The sequence below is a fragment of the Myotis nattereri genome (assembly GCF_964212035.1).
Source record: "Myotis nattereri genome assembly, chromosome: 16".
Lineage (NCBI taxonomy): Eukaryota > Metazoa > Chordata > Mammalia > Chiroptera > Vespertilionidae > Myotis > Myotis nattereri.
In genome coordinates, this window is record NC_138091.1 from 4880451 (window position 1) to 4896550 (window position 16100).

The following is a 16100-nucleotide window of genomic DNA, read 5'->3' on the forward strand; positions in this document are numbered from 1 at the left end:
CAGTGGGGTTTTTCCAGCCTCGTCCCTCCGCGGTTCTCAGCGCTGCCCCGAGGCCCGGAGTCGGTCAGCTGGGCGTCCCTCCCACGCCTGGAGGGGACTCCGGACTCGCCTGAGAGATATGCAGATGAGGTGGGCGGGCGGTATGCAGATGAGGCGGGCGGCGCGCGCCCGACGGGCGGTGTGGACCGAAGTGGGCGGGCAGAATGCAGATGAGGGGGCGGGGCTGTCCTGCGCGCCCGGAGCCGCCGGGCGAGCGGCCGCCGGGAACTGGAAGGCGCCCGGCCCTTTCTTTGACTGGAGCGGACCCGCCGGACGCGGCCGCCTGGTCCGCGGGAGCCGGCTTGAGCCGCCGCGCGGGGGACAGGGTCCGAGGCCGGCCAGCCGGCCGCCGCCGAGTCGGCTGAGCATGGGCAACCACCCGGGGCGGCCCGAGGACCCCGAGCCAGGTCAGTGCGGGCGGCGGGGGTCGCGCCGCGCCCCCTCCCCGGCGCGCCCTTCCCCCACCGCGCCCGGCGGCGCAGCCCCAGCTCGCGGCGCCGGGCGAGCGGAGCGATGAAGTTGCCGGGCCGGAGCCTGGCCTCGGAGCGCGCCGGTGGGCTTGGGACTTACCTGCGCTGCCCGCGACCAGGAAATGCCACTCCCGTAAACAGGACCTGGAGCCCGGTCCGGCCCGGGCGCGGCGGGAAGGAGCCTGGTTCGTGGCCGTGCCCGGGCCGGGCGGGCGGGCGGGGAGGGGGCGGGTGCCGGTGGCTCCGGGGGTGGACTCCGCCGGCCCCCTGCCTGCGCCCGGGCGAGGTCTCCCGTCCGCGTGTCGGCGGTTCTTGCAGACTTTCTAGTGTTACCGCGGAAAGTAGGGCTTGGCGGCGTCTCGGGCTCATTGTCCGTTTCGCAGCGCATCGTTCGCGTGTCGCCCGCTTTCTGGAGCCCGCGGGGGGGCGGGGGGGACCCGGCCGCAGCTGCTGCTCGGGGTCCGACCGGGGCTGACCGAGGCGGGTTTTCCGCGGAGCCCGTGCTTATCGCGGCGCCTCACCTCCGCTTCCCCTCCCGCGGAAACGGAGCGAGCGCGTGGAGTCAGCTGGGCTCTAGTCTTCGTCCTGGCCTCCAGCACAGATTGAGATGCTGGAAACCACGGGTTGCACTTAAAAACAAAGCGGAACATTTATGTGCGGTCACATGAGACAAATGGGCTTTAATTTAGCCTAAAAAACATTGCATGGTGGCTGACTGGGGAGAGAGGGTCCACCGGGTGCTGGGTCCCGGGTGCTGGGTCCCGGGTCCCGGGCTCCGGGCTGGCAGGTGACAGGTACTGCGTCCCTGTGACAGGGCCAGATTCGGGAACATTTTTCAAGGGGGTAACTTTTACATTTGAATTCGAACGAGGAAATGAGGTTCTGAGAGTTGGAGCGATTAGTCCAAGCGACGTATTCCTTGAATTGGGAACAGTTTTGTGCTGACGACCTTGGGCCTGAGCTTCAGCTGGCCCCGTCCTTGGGGCCGGGCTGGGCTGAGGTGGTGCATCCTGGCAGTTGGGGTACATTGGACTGTACAACACGGGGGTCAGAAACTTCGCCACCTGGGAACACTGAGAAGAAAAGTTTTACAGATGGGGCCACGGGATAGATTACATAGGGGTGACTCTCTAACATGCAGCATTTATCCAAACTTTGGGCAGAGTAACCAATATTTGCAAAATAATGTCTTTGTCATCACAGCCCAGTGATAAACTATTAGGTAAAGGATATGTAACATTTTATTTTATTTATTTATTTATTTTTTTAAAATATATTTTATTGACTTTTTTACAGAGAGGAAGGGAGAGGGATAGAAAGTTGGAAACATCGATCAGCTGCCTCCTGCACACTCCCCACTGGGGATGTGCCTGCAACCAAGGTACATGCCCTTGACCGGAATCGAACCTGGGACCCTTCAGTCCGCAGGTTGAGGCTCTATCCACTGAGCCAAACCGGTTAGGGCAGGATATGTAACATTTTAAAAACACCTCTCACTAGGACCCAGCTGCCCTGGTATTGTGAGAACCCTGGCGTGTTATTTCCTTTGTGTGGAACTTGTGAAGAGACCGTCCCCTGGCGAGGGCTTTTGAGAGTTCCTTGGGTGCTGTGTTCTGATTTCTAAGTGACTGTGCTTTTTAAAGCCCTCTGCGGGGTGGGACACGGGAAGGAGGCTTCTATGCCAGTGACTTATTTCATTGCATCTTTCAAAGAGTGCATATCACTTCAGAATGAAAACTCCGGCTGATACGCTGCCAATAAGATTAGAAAATCATAGGAAAGACTTATTTATTTATTTATTTATTTATTTAGTATTTATTTATTTATTTATTTATTTATTTATTTTAATCCTCACCCGAGGATATTTCACCATTGATTTTTAGAGAGAGTGGAAGAGAGAGGGATTGACAGAGAAACAACACATCGATTGGTTGCCTTCTCCAGGAGCCCCGACAAGGGCCGGGCCAGGGAGAAGCCTGCATGCAACTGAGGTGCCTGCTCGTGACCACCCTTTGGTCCGCGGCTGACCCTCTAACCCAGGGGTGGGCAAACTTTTTGACGTGAGGGCCACAATGTGTTCTTAAACTGGACCGGAGGGCCGGAACAAAAGCATGGATGGAGTGTTTGTGTGAACTAATATAAATTCAAAGTAAACATCATTACATAAAAGGGTATGGTCTTTTTTTTTTTTTAGTTTTATTCATTTCAAACGGGCCGGATCCCGCCCGCGGGCCGTAGTTTGCCCACGGCTGCTCTAGCCACTGAGCCATACGGCTAGGGCTAGGAAAGACTTTAAATGCTGGGCTATAGTTGGCTGAAAGTGTGAGTATAATTTTAATTGGTCTCTCAATGCTGTGTGAGGTGCTATAGGATACATCAGTGAGAGCCTAGAAATGAGTTTTGTTAAAGATTAACATGTCTTCAGTCTGCTGTACTGTGGGGGCTGGGATGAGGCAGTTATGCTTTGGACTAGAATCAGAACAGGTGCTTCAATGGGTCATCAGAGCAAGAGACCCAAAGATTAGTGGTACAGGCAAAGGGTAAGTGGAGGGAGGCTGGATGAGGCAAGGACACAACCACGTTTTGATTTTTACACAGTTTCTGTATTGTGTCAGTTTTGTTCTTTGAGACACCCTTAAACAGAATTAGGAATGAATGAGGTTGATTAGAGAGTAATACCCGAGAAAGACAAAAGGGGTGGGAAGCAGAATTAGGCCAGGAAAGCTTTAGACCAGCGGTCGCCAACCGGTGGTCCGTGAGATTGGCGAGCGCTGCTTTAGACCATGATGCAGATCCAACACTGAAAGGAAAAGGGGGAGGCAGCAGGCTTGGGCTGGGAGATCCTCAGAGCAAACTGCCTGTTAGAGGAGTCCCAGGTCGGGCAGAAATGGTCAGTCCTGTCCTCTTGCTGTGGTCAGTCACAGCTGGTGGCTGCCTGGAAAGAATGTGCCTTCAGCTCAAAGGCAGGTGGAGTCCTAGGATCCCGTGGCACTAACTGCAGTCCCTGCAGCTGAAGGCCACATTCTTTCATGAACAGAGATCCAGGTGGCACGCCTCATGGCGGCATCCCCACGACCTCAGTTGCTTGGGCAGGGGTGGTGGTGGTCTATTTAAAGGGTAATTGAGGTAAAATCCTCATCTTCAGTCTCCCCCACCCTCTTTTTGCTTAAAAGAGTTGGAATTGCCCAATCTCTTCCTGGTGGGAGCGCCTCAGCCCCTCTGGCCGCACCTGAGGCAGAAGGCAAGTTCCCAGCCCCGGTCTCTTTTCTAGCCCTGGTATTGGCTGTGGTAGCAGCAAGATTCCTCTTTGGTGGTGATTGCGATTCTCTGCATTGGGTCATTGTGACTGGCTCTGTATTGTAGAATGGACAAGAGAAACGGATCAAGTGAAAGATACGAAAACTTGCATGAATGAGGGACCGTGTGGACGACACATCTTTTACTTAGAAGGTCCCAGTTAACAGTCCTTCAGCAGCCAACCAGGTTGTCAGTGTTTGCCTTGTCAGAGAGGCTGCTGGGTGCAGTTGTGCAGGTTGTGCACTGTTTAAAGGCATCTGGGAAAGGGATGAGTGGGCCCAGGTGAGGCTGTAGCAATCCAGAGGAAAGGGTGCCATTTTGCACATTTGCCTTTTTATATTCACACAGAGGTGGCCAGTATGCTATAGAGGCCTTAGCAGGTGAGCTTAGAAGATTTTCCCCACTATCACTGCTAGCTTCTTCTTTTATTTTTTTCCACAACCATTGTTTGTTACAAAGGTGAACCCAGATAGGCTTATCTGTAGGATTTCTGGTAGTGAGCACAGCCACCAGGACCCCTCCCCCCCTTCCCCCCCAGCTTTTTGCGTTCACAGTGACGGAGATCAGCTACCAGCAGGGTCTGGTCACACTGGATAAGGATGTCTTTGAGCTCCTTGGAAGCCTCATCCACGTATCTCTGGTAGTGAGCCCCCAGGGCTTCGGAGATGGACCGCCGCCACCTCCACGGGGACGGAGATGTCCACGCTGGTAAATTGCTCCTTCCCCAGAAGGAGCTTGTATTGCAGTGTGTGCACTGGGGCATCTCCAAGGGCTGCCCTTCACCTTGATGAGGCTGGGCCCGTGTGCATATGCCCGGCTGTGGCCGTTTTCTGTGGCCGTCTTCTGCAGCAGCCAACCTGCAGGGACTGCAGAAGACCCTCGGGGGCCTGCGGAAGACCCAGGGCGAGCCTGCACAAGAGATCCTCTCCGTGCGGCCCTGACGCTGGAAAAGCTCACTACTAGCTTCTTACTCTTTGCCTTAAGTTTGTATGTGTGTGTGTAAGCAGTGAATTTTTTCATTTGGGGGATGTTTCTTTGTCTCCCCATTTTGGCTGCCTCCCTGTGTTTGTTTCTGTGCATTAGGTAGAGCTGTTACATCTCCCTGTCTTGGGGGAGTGGCCTTGTGCAGTAGGTGTCCTGTGGGCTCACGATCACCTGAGGTGGGTGCTCCAACTGTGTCTGTTGTGTGGGCTGTGTGTGCCCTCCTGTTGTAGTTGAGACTTGATTGCTGTTCGGAGTGTGACTTAATATTTTTAAACTTTTAAACTTTCTAATTCAGAGGAGTGTTTTGGGAATGGAGGAGACTGGGATTTTTCCTGTTGAATGTGTGTTAGGTATGATATTTTAGGCTGTTGAATTCTTTTATAAAATACTTTAAAAAAATGTTTATATATGGCTCCTGTCAGATGAGACCAGCTCATATTGTAGAGCCATAGAAGGAGCAGAACACATTGAGAATTTTAGAGGTTTCAGTATATCCTTTTAAAGACTTTGCCATTCCATGACAAAGCACTTGGACGGAATCGTCCTGCAGCCAGACCCAAGCAGTTAGTGCGTCTTCACCCTTGCCATGCTCTGCGCGTTTGCTACCTTCCCCCCAGCCATCACGCCCCCGGCACCCCCTTTGCTTGCACATTGAATAAGAGTTGGCTCTTCTCCAGCTGAGTAAGAACACTTGAGAATCTTTATTGGTCTTACTCATCTCCATGGCTCCTAACACTCTGCAGAGGCCCTAGCAGAAAGGAGGGCTTTAGTAAGCTGATGGTGTTCCTTGTATTTCCAGGAAATTTTTGAATTCTCAGCAGAAATTAGGTTTGACATTTTAAAATCAGTGTAGTTGGCCAAATATTTAAAATTTAAAATTTAAAAAAATAATTTGTTATGAACTTGGGAAAGGCTTCTTTCACCGAGTTTTTTGCATTCCATCTCACTGCAAATCTAACCCAGATATCCTGGGCCAATGACTCCTCCTGGGTTGGCACAGGGAACTTGACCACTCACTGTCTCCTTTCAGCCCTTCGGGGACTGAACACAGCCCACCATCGCATGTCCCTCTGTCTCTCACAGCTCGTATCACCATCCCCTGCCTCTGCTTATTTTTTAACCCTTGCTCTGTTACTTCAGAAAAATTGGTATTTTCTTCTTCACTCTATTCTTCCTCTAATTTCCAGGCACGTGTTCCAAATTAAACCTAATTATGGATAAGGGTTAGATTAGGGATTATGATAAAACTTTCATAAAAAGTAGTCATAAGTTTTGACCTGAAACTATATCTAATAAAGCACTAGTGCCAACAACCCCCAAAGCCCTTGAAAATCCCCTTTGTTTTGTCTGCCAAAGAATTCATCTCCTTCCTCTAATTGCTCTTGCTTTTCTCTCTAGCACCAGTAGCCAAATTTAAAAAAAAGCAAAAAAACAAAAAACCTTGGAAGGGTAAATTATCAGTAGTCTAACTTTCTGATTTATCAACAGATAAACAAAGAACCTATTCATAGTGGTCATAGAACTTTTACGAAAATAATGTGTAGTTTTATTTAGGTCTCTTCTGCTCTCCCTTCAATCTGAATACAGTACATTGTGCCAACGTTACATGGAATCATATGCTTGCAGATGGGACCAAAGATGTGTCAAAACCATCTCTGCAGGTTAATGGGGGCCGGTCAGGGGAGGGGCTGCGTGTATGTGTTTTGTTTGCACGTGTGTTTGTATGAAGTCTTCCTGGCATCCTCACCTTTATGACATTCTGCTTTTGTGCATTATGCCTTGGTAGGGTTTTCAATCAGTAATTGTGATTAAGAAGGAAGAATAAAAATCAAGAAATAACAGTAATTGGATCAGTGATTGCATATTCATGTAAACTGTACATTTGACCTTTATAAAAAATTCTGGTATCCAGAGCCTTCTGCTAACCATTTCAGATACAAAAGAGTTCTTAAAGTATTACAAACATGGCCGTTTTATTTACTATTTTTTTCATTGCTCAAACCGTCACTATCACTGTCAGTTCTGTCACCAGCCTTGACTCTGGGGTGCCTGGCGTTTCTGATGGCTGTGTCCACACTGGGGTCATATGCTTGTCAGATTCTGGGCTTCTTTCTCTGTCACCTGCTGCCTCTAATCTGTTCCCCTGAGCCTAGAAAGCAGTAACTAAAGCTGCCAGAATTGAGTGTTAAGCCAGAAGTGCTTCTAATAATGAAAGGGTGTGAAGGTTTTAGCTTCTCTGGAGACCTCTTGTTCCTGTTAGTGACAGCATCTCAGGTAGCTGAGCGGCTGTACACTTGTGCCCTGACACGTGGTTCCTGCCTTAGCGCTCCCCGGAGATGCTCAGGTCTCTGTGTCTGTGGACCACACCATGCTCCTCCTCCTGGCCCTTTGCAGGGATGCTCCCGGCACAGAACCTGACAGCTGACTCCTCTGTAGCTTGAACATAAAACCATTTTGTCCGGGGTGTCCCATCAATTGGGGTCAATTAACGCCCATTATTTTTACTCTTAAAAGTGCTGCCCTTGCCCCGCTGGCCTGGCTCAGTGGTTGGGTGTCGACCTATGAACCAGGAGGTCATGGTTCGATTCCCGGTGAGGGCACATGCCCGGGTTGCGGGCTCGATACCCAGTGTGGGGCACGCAGGAGGCAGCCAGTCAATGATTCTCTCTCATCATTGATGTTTCTATCTCTCTCCCTCTTCCTTCCTCTCTGAAATCAATAAAAATTTTTTTTAAAAAAGTGCTGCCCTTTGAAAGATAAATTATACGTTCATCCCACTGATCCTTTCAGGCCTCTGCAGCTCAGATGTCACCTCCCCAGGTAGACCTTTTCCCCAGCGGTAGGCTCCTCCTCCTCCCCCGGGGTAAGATCCTGTGTTTGCTGGGGCTGATGAATAACCCCCAGGGCTTGGTTGGGCAGAGTCTGAGTTGATGAGAAATAGAGAAATTCAGGTTGAGGGGGCCAGACAGAGATGTGTGAGGGGAAAGTGGGGTGGGCAGAGGAGAGAGGAAATGGGGGAAAGCGAGGTGGGCTGGGACTCATAGGCAGGCTTCCGAATGTTACTGTCACTGTCGCCCCTTGAGAAAGTTTAGTCTCTACCCCCACAGGCTGTAAGTCAGATGTGAGTGTTTTAGAAATGAGAGTGTGTGTAATGAAGGGGACCAAATACATAGAGAGATTCTGGTGAGGCACAATTATAAGTAGAATAAATGAAACAAACACATTCTATTTTCCCTCGGTGACTGTTGGAATATTAGACAAAACTGGGTCCAGAGGCAGACATTCGAGGTTCATTTCTCCTTTTTTGACCTTGATGGGTCTTCGTGATGGCAAAGGACTTGAGCTGCATCTCTGACGTCCTGTCCACCTTTCAGAGAATAGGATTCTGTCGGATGCTCTGGAGGGGCTGGCCGAGAAAGCATTTGAATTTGTACAGAGGACGGTCTTTTCCCCCTTTGTGGGCCCGAAGAGAAAACTTCCAAATAAGGATGCATGAGCTGCGCCGGGAAACAAAGGGAAACAATAACTAAAATGCAGGTCTCGCCTTTGCCCTGGCATGAGAGGAATGCAGACTGGGAGCTGACCTCGGGGTTTCTGTCTTATTTCACATTTAGGGGAAATGGTCAGTGACCATTATTTCCAAAGAAGTTTCTCTTCAGACTTCTGAGGTGTTTGGGTGACACTGAGGTGATATGCTACCCTTGCGAGAGCGGACTGCCGCCCCGCTGTGCTTGTCGGGGTCCTGGCCCAGGATGAGAGGTTTGCTGCAGACGTGAATGAGCACAGCTAAGTGTAAAATTGTGTGCATACTGAGGAAATCTCTATGCAGTGAGTCCAGGGGACACAGATTGGTCCACTTCGTTGCCTTCCGGTGTCTTGGTAAGCGTGTTTAGACAGGGCCTGAGCTCTCACGGCACATTTCCCACCACTCCCTGTAGTTCTTTCCTCTCGTGGACATTTACTTACCTGTCTGGCTCTATAGGCAGTTGATTGTGCCCTTTGATTTTAAAAAATAAGACTAATTAAAACGAAGTAAGACTAAATTACAAGAAGTATTATTTTAAGATTAGTGAAATAATTAAGTGAGCATGCTACACATACGTATTGAGGTTATAACAGACTGTTCCGGTGGCTTCCAGGGAAATGGGCGCTGGTACCGAGCTTAGTGTGCACAAAGTTGAGGGGTGCCCTGAGAGTACCTCCGCGGGTGAAGGCGGCGGGAGGCCGGGAATGGATGCTGTCGCCCCGCAGTGGTCCCAGGGGAGCTTGAGCTCGCTGGCCCTCCATCGTTTCCCCAAATTGAGGCCCAGGGTCAGACCTGTGTACCTCCCCTCTCTCCTCCCATCAGCCACGGGGAGGTTGCAGGGGAGAATCTTTTTTCTTCCTTTTCCCAGCAGTCTTTCATTTCCTTTATGAATTTCGCCCTGAAGAAGGCATTCTGATATCCTCAAAGCAAATAAACACTCACCCGGTATTTTCTTCCTTAACAAGTTCACTCTCAGGGAGTTGGCTCCAGGGCCGACCACAGGTCTGCCTGCACCCGACCGGCTGACTCGGGTCCGCACCAGGCCTGACTCACCCCCCTCCACTACTTGCCGCCACCCTCAGGCCTGTTCACCCAGGACCTCAGGGCCTTTGTGCCCGTGGCTGGGTGGGAGGGGAGGCTAGGTCTCTGCTTGCCCTGCGGAGTGGAGGGTGAGCGTTAGAGGCCTTGTGATGATTTATGTGAAATATATATTTGGTCCCCAGTTCCTGGCACAGAGCTCCTAAAACCCTTGGCATTTGAGTGACGGGTAAGAGGAGTGTGTTTTGTTACTCACACTGAGCCTCTTTCAACCATACTTGAGTTTAGGCTCTTGGAGAATGGGCGGCTGGTTGCCAGAGGAACCAACCAAGTGATTAGAGAGTTGGAACCCTCCGCCCCATCCCTGGCCTCTGGTGGAAGGGCAGGGGGACTTGGATATTGAGTTTAACCATCTGTGGTCAGTGATTTGATCAAACATGCCTATGTGATGTCACTGTCATAAAAGTGATGAACAGTGGGATTTGGAGAGCTTTCAGGTTGCCCAGAGGCTGGGAGGGTGGCGCACGCGGAGAGCGTGGACTTGCCATGCTGTCCCCACACCTTGCCCTGTGCACCCTTTTCCATCTGGCTGTTCCTGAGTTGTTTCCTTAACCCGTAATCTAGTAAGCGAACTGTTTTCTGGGTTCTGTGAGCCGTTATAACAAATTATCAAACCTGAGGCAGAGGCTGTGCGACCCCCCCCACCCCCGATTTATAGCTGGTTGGTCAGAAGTACAGATGATGGCCTGGCATTGGGACCAGCACCTGAGGTGGGGAGTCTGTGGGACTGCCTCCTTCCCTTGCCATGACTCGGGCGGTCAGAATGGACTGGAGGACACCCAGTTGGTGTCCAGAGAGCTGGGGAATCGGTCAGTGCAGGGAAAACCCACACGCTTGGAGTCAGAAGTTGCTGTGAGTACAGTAGAGAAAGTTTCTTTTCTAGGCCTCTTGAAGGTCTTGGTCCTCCCTGCATTCTGCTCAGCGCTGGCGGGAGGCCCTGGCCGGCTGTCAGTGAGGTGCTCCTTCCAGCGTGAAGTGTCCGGTGGGACTTGTTCATGGGCAGCACCTCCGGTCTGGAGCCCGTGGAGAGGAGGGTTGAGCCCCAGGCAGGATGTAGGCATCCCTGGGCCTGCCTCTAAAACCGTCACCAGATTGTCAGGACCCCTCACCCTCGCCTCTGGTCGGAGAACATCTGCTCTAAGTCAGCCTGGTGCTTGGAATTCAGTCGGAGTGCGAATTCCTCTTCATTAGTTTTGCCTGGTAATTGGTGATGCCCTTTAAGTCTTTAAATCCATTGCTTTACCTCAGGTTAAGTTTCTCCCATTGCTTTCTCCTTTTTTATTTTTTATTATTAGTTAAGGTATTACAAATGTGTCCTCATCCCCCCCATTAACCCCCCCCCCCCCCCCCCGCACCATTGCTTTCTTCTTACCGTCTGGCTTTCTATCAAACTTATATTGGATCCTTCTGTTCTTCCTCCATGTCTTTTAATGAAAACAACAGTAACATGGTATCATCACACTATTCTTTTTCTCAGAATTGAGTGAAAGTCCTTAGTTGGTCTTCTAATCCGCCAACTGGGTGTTGCTGGTCATCAGTGTTTTGCATGTGAAAGCCATCTCTGCTGATGCCAAGTTTCCCCTCTTCCTGTAGAAGTTTTTCTTTTCAATCTCATTGAAAATATGGGTGGGGGACTTTCCATCTGTTTAACCCACTGCCTTGCCGAGGGATCTGGGAATCAGGACTGAAGTGCTCCCGGAGTTTAGTGCTGCTGCCAGCCTGTCACCCCCTCATCCCACCAGTGTTCCTGGCCAGAAGGAACCATGGTCTTTGGACAGGTGCTGGGCTTCTCTCCTCCTGGTGCAGGGGCCTCTCTGGGCCTCCACCGGATGGGGTGGGAGGTGTGCGGGATGCACAGGAAGGTAGCCTGCAGGGCAGCATTCCACAGCCTTTAAACTCCCGTCCGCATCATGTCTGCATCATGCCGAGGGATTTGACTCCAGATGTGAATCAGGCTACGCAGAAAACGGGATCCCACAGAGCATGGCACATGGAATACAGCATATTCCCTTAATAAAGCCAGCCTGACTTAAACACTGTTGAGTCTCCTGGGTTCATGTAAATGTCCAAATTTCTGCAAACTCCTCGGTGTATAAAATTTTCTTCTTACATTTAACAGCAGGGCCCTGGAGCAGAATTCCTGCACTCAATGCCTGGCCCCTTGTTTACCAGCTGTTTCTTAATTTCTTGCTTTATTCCTCTCCTCTGTAAAGTGGGGATAATAACTTCCTTGAAGGAGTTCTCAGAACAATGCCCAGAAGGTAATAAGTGTAAAAAAAAGTTAGTAAATAAATTAACAACTGTTAACTCCGTTCCTTTCCTTGCTCTTCCTGCCTCTCATGTTCCTACTTCCTTTCAGTCATTTTCAATGAAGTAGTGACCACAACTCACCGCCCCTCTGCCCAGGTGCTCTTGGTATAGTCAGGGCGTGTATTGTTTTCCTATTATTGCTGTAACAAATCACCACCAACTCCCTGGCTGAAAACAATACACATTTATCACCTCACAGTTTCAAAGGTTAAAAGTCAAGGTGTTGGCAGGGCTGTGTTCCTTCTGGGGACTCAGGGTGAATCGTTCCTTGCCTTTTCCAGTTCTAAAGGCCACCAGCATTTTCTCTCCCTCTGCCTTCAAGTGACTATGCAGCCGCTGGTTCTATCATCATCTCCTTTTTCTTTTCTTTCTTTTTTTTTCAGGTTTCATATATTTCTTCAGAAGGTGACTCAACTATAGAATAAAGCATTTTTAGTATTATGGAATACAATGTTTTGAAACCTTTTCCCCTACAGTTTTTATAATCCAAGGGATTCTCTTATCTGAAGGTTTTCAAGCACTCAGGTATTTTGGATGACGTCTGATGTGATCAGTAAAGAAGGTTGCAATGACGCGGGAGCCATGAGCCTAACCCTCTTGTAAACAGAACAGCAGGGCCTTGCTTTTCTGTCCAGGCAGCTGTGCAGTCTCAGGTAGGAACTGTCCATCTGAAGGAAGCTGGTCGTCTTTCCGTGATCAGTTTGTATGTGCACCTGGACCCTGGGCAACCTTCACAGACGGGTGGCATCATAGCTTTCCATGGCCTCCCCTCCGTTCCCTGGTATCCACTAGAGGCCTTTTGCCCCAAGGACAGCACTGGGTCGCATTGGAGGGAATGCTGACACAGATTTGTGTTTTCTTGGGTTTTTCAAAGCACAGCCCGAGCTCCACGGCTTCCCACGGAGTGGCCAAAATAGACATCCTTTGGGGTCCACAGGAAAAGGTCAGCATTTAGGAGCTGGGGAAGCTCCTCCGTTAAGTGAGTGCATTCTGTAGTTAGTTTTCCAAGGATCTGCAGTGGCATCACATAAAGCCACCACCTTCTTTAATATCGCAGCCACCAGGCCGGTGTCTGGAGCAGTGACAACAAAGCCACGTTCTGAGGCAGCCCGATGGATCACCAGGTTTTTACATAAAATCCTGTTCAGTCACATTAAACCAGACAGCCGACACAGTGCAGGAGGGCGTGTTCCGGGTCCTGCTTGGTGCAAGTGGACAGCAGATTTCATTGTGCAGTTCAGCCAGCACTGTCGTGTTCAAGACCTTTCTGCCAACCCCAGAGCACTTGATGCTGGAAAGCTGTTCAGCTCCCTTCTTCCTGTCCATGGCTGCTTGCTTTTGTCTGCACCCAAGGGCCGATGGTCGCCAGTCGTGCGGAGAGACAAGAGGCAGGCGGAACCAGAAGACAGGGCCTCAGCTTTCATGTCTCACTTTTCTGTCTTTGACCTTCCTGCCACCCTCTTAAAAGATCCTTAGATTCCTTTGAGCTCACCAGATAATCCAAAAGGATCTCCTCAACTCAAGATCCTTGACTTAATCACACCTGCCAAGTCCCTTTGCCGTGTCACATGTGCCCAGGCCCCAGGGTTTGGGATCTGGACATGTTCAGGGCCTCAGGGGCATTATTCAGGCTCCTACAGGGAGGAAGAGCCGAGACACACTTTATGGCAGCACACTCCCTCCACAGGGCGGCCCCAAGCAAGAGGTGGGGACTCCGCCCAGGAGGCAGTATTTTTTCCTGTGGAATTGGGAAAGGTTACACGGAAGAGGGACATACAGCTGAGTTCTGAAGGCTGAAGGGCCTTTGCTGGGGTGGAAGGGTTTTAGGCAGAGGAAATAAGCGCTTGCCAAGAAAAGGAGTTGTGAAAGAACCCTGCAGTTTTAGGGACTACTTAGGTCTTGGATGTTGCCAGAACGTTAAGGAGGGTGGTAGGCAGAGAAATGTGTAGTTTAAAGCAGTGTGCTGTGATGTTTTGGAATGTGTTCTGTGAAGAAAAGGGAACTAGTGGCGCTTTTTGGTGTTTTGTTTTAATATAATGTTTTGTCTGATTATGTTAGTAATACATGTCAGTTTTAGAGAAAACTAGAGGCCTAGTGCATGAAATTCTTACATGACTGGGGTCCCTAGGCCTGGCCAGCGATCAGGGCTGATCAGGGCCTTCCAGCTGCCGCCCAGGGCCTGCCTGACAGGGGAGAGGGACCAGGGAAGGTTGGCCGGCTGTGGGAGGTTGGCTGTGGGAGCGCACTGACCACCAGGGGGCAGCTCCTCTGTTGACCGTCTGCCCCTGATGGTCAGTGCGCATCATAGTGGTCATTCTGGCATTCTGGTCGCTTAGGCTTTTTTATATATAGATTAAGAAACTAAAGAAATGTATCTGGGAAGTAAAGATCACTCCAAAATAATAACTCTTATTTCCATGTGGTGTGATTATTGAGTGTATGCACACACCTGCATACTTTTACACAGTTAAATCCTGTGGTATATTCAGATTCTGATCTTGCCTTTTTTATTTGACAGTGTATCATAAGATTTCTTCATATTATTAAATATTCCCAAATATTCTTAACACGTTCACAATATTCTGTTGTACATATTACTGTAATTTATTTAATCCTTTTATTGTTGGATCCAATATTTTTCTCTATGTTAAATAATTCTAATAAATACATCTGTGTTTAAATTTCTGACTATATCCTTAGGCTAAATTCTAAATAGATACTTACTTGGCTAAAATAAAAGATTGTTTGTAAATCCCTTGAGGTGTATTTCTGTGTTCTTTCTGGAAGTGTTACAAATACATGCAGCTGTGTAGGAGAGCTTGGTCTCACTGCAGCCTGCCACACTGTTATGTTCCTAAATAATTGTTCCTAATTGGATGGGCAAAAAGTTATTTCATTGTTTTAATTTGTATGTCTCCTGAACTGCATATATTTATTGGTCATTTTTCTTTGTGATTTGGCTTTTCTCAATGTCCACTGGAGTTTTAATGTTGTTCTTGTTTATTTTTTGGTATAGTAGTAGTACAAATTTCTTTCTGTTATATTGTTGCAGATAATTTCTGCAGGGTTGTTTTTTTCTGGTAGTATAGGTTTTTATGTCTTTTTAAAATACGGAAGTCTGCCCTGACCGGTTTGGCTCAGTGGATAGAGCGTTGGCCTGCGGACTGAAGGATCCCGGATTCGATTCCGGTCAAAAGCATGTACCTTGGTTGCGGGCACACCCCTAGTGGGAGTGTGCAGGAGGCAACTAAATCGATGTTTCTCTCTCATCGATGTTTCTAACTCTCTCTCTTCCTTTCTGTAAAAAAATCAGTAAAATATATAAAAAAAATTAAAGGTAACTTCCTTCTTAAAAAAAAAAGAAAAGAAAATACGGAAGTCTGAAGCTATTATATACAGATTTATTTTTTCCATTAGAAAGATTTTTCCCACCCAAAGGTCACATGTTTTGGGGTTTTATATTCCATTTTTTAATGTTTTTAATTTATTTGGAATGTACTTTGGTATATGATGTAAGAATATGGATTTAAAACGTTTAGCAGTTATTCCAGCAGCATTTACTGAGCAAGATTTATTTCCTCACTGATTTTAATTTGCTTTTTTAAATTTTATTTTAGCTACTTACATATTCTTGGATATATTTGCTGTTTTCTATATTCTGCTTCATTGATTACATGATTTTAATTGTGGTAGCTATGTAATATTTTAGTATCCGATCAATCAAGTTTTCTTCAGTGTAATTTTTTTTTTTTTTTAGAATTTTTTCTTATTTATTCTTTGAGCTACTTTATCTGGTTTCCAAAAACATTCAGCGTGAATTTTGGTGAAATTGCATTACTTTAGGGGAGAATCCGCACATTTCCCAGTATTGAGGCTTCCTTTCTAGGAATATGATACATATTTTCATTCATTATCTTTTATATTCTCTAGTAATATTTTAAACTTTTTTTCTATAAAGGGAGAAATTGGATGATTGGGAAATGGTGTTAACACTGAGAAAGACAGGCCCCAGGAAAGTCAGGAGGAGCATTTGAGAGGCAACGTAAATAACTCACTTTTAGGAATTTTGAGTTTTAGCCCACGGACATATCTGAGTAGTTCTTCATCTTCTGCTCAGCTCCGTGTGCAGGGTTGTTGGTCAGTGGAGATGTTCTGTATTTCTTCATCGGCTAAAGAGCCATCCTTGTGCCCCGCAGGATGCTTCTCCCAGAGAAGGGTCCATCACAGGAATGTGTCAGTCACAGTCCTGCTCATCGCTGCTCTCTGGCACTGCCCTCCGGCTTCCTGGAGTCCTTTCTGAGTTTTATCCTCTTAAACCGATCTTTCTCAGGATACTTTTCAAGATCATAGGATGAGATTTAGCAAAGCTGGTATCC

General features: G+C 48.5%; 1 protein-coding gene across 2 annotated transcripts in view; it reads left to right on the plus strand.

Moving 5' to 3' along the window:
- The window catches only part of SPECC1 (sperm antigen with calponin homology and coiled-coil domains 1), a 247101-nt gene that overhangs the window by 91734 nt on the left and 139267 nt on the right, over window positions 1–16100 (plus strand). Inside the window, exon 1 of one of the 2 annotated variants that reach the window (XM_081110788.1) lies at window positions 215–446. The exons of the other annotated variant lie outside the window; for it this stretch is intronic. Coding sequence (XP_080966914.1) covers window positions 407–446 — 40 coding nt within the window. The 5' untranslated portion in view covers window positions 215–406. Of the gene's footprint in view, window positions 1–214; window positions 447–16100 lie in introns of those variants that run through there. 2 annotated transcript variants of the gene reach the window in all.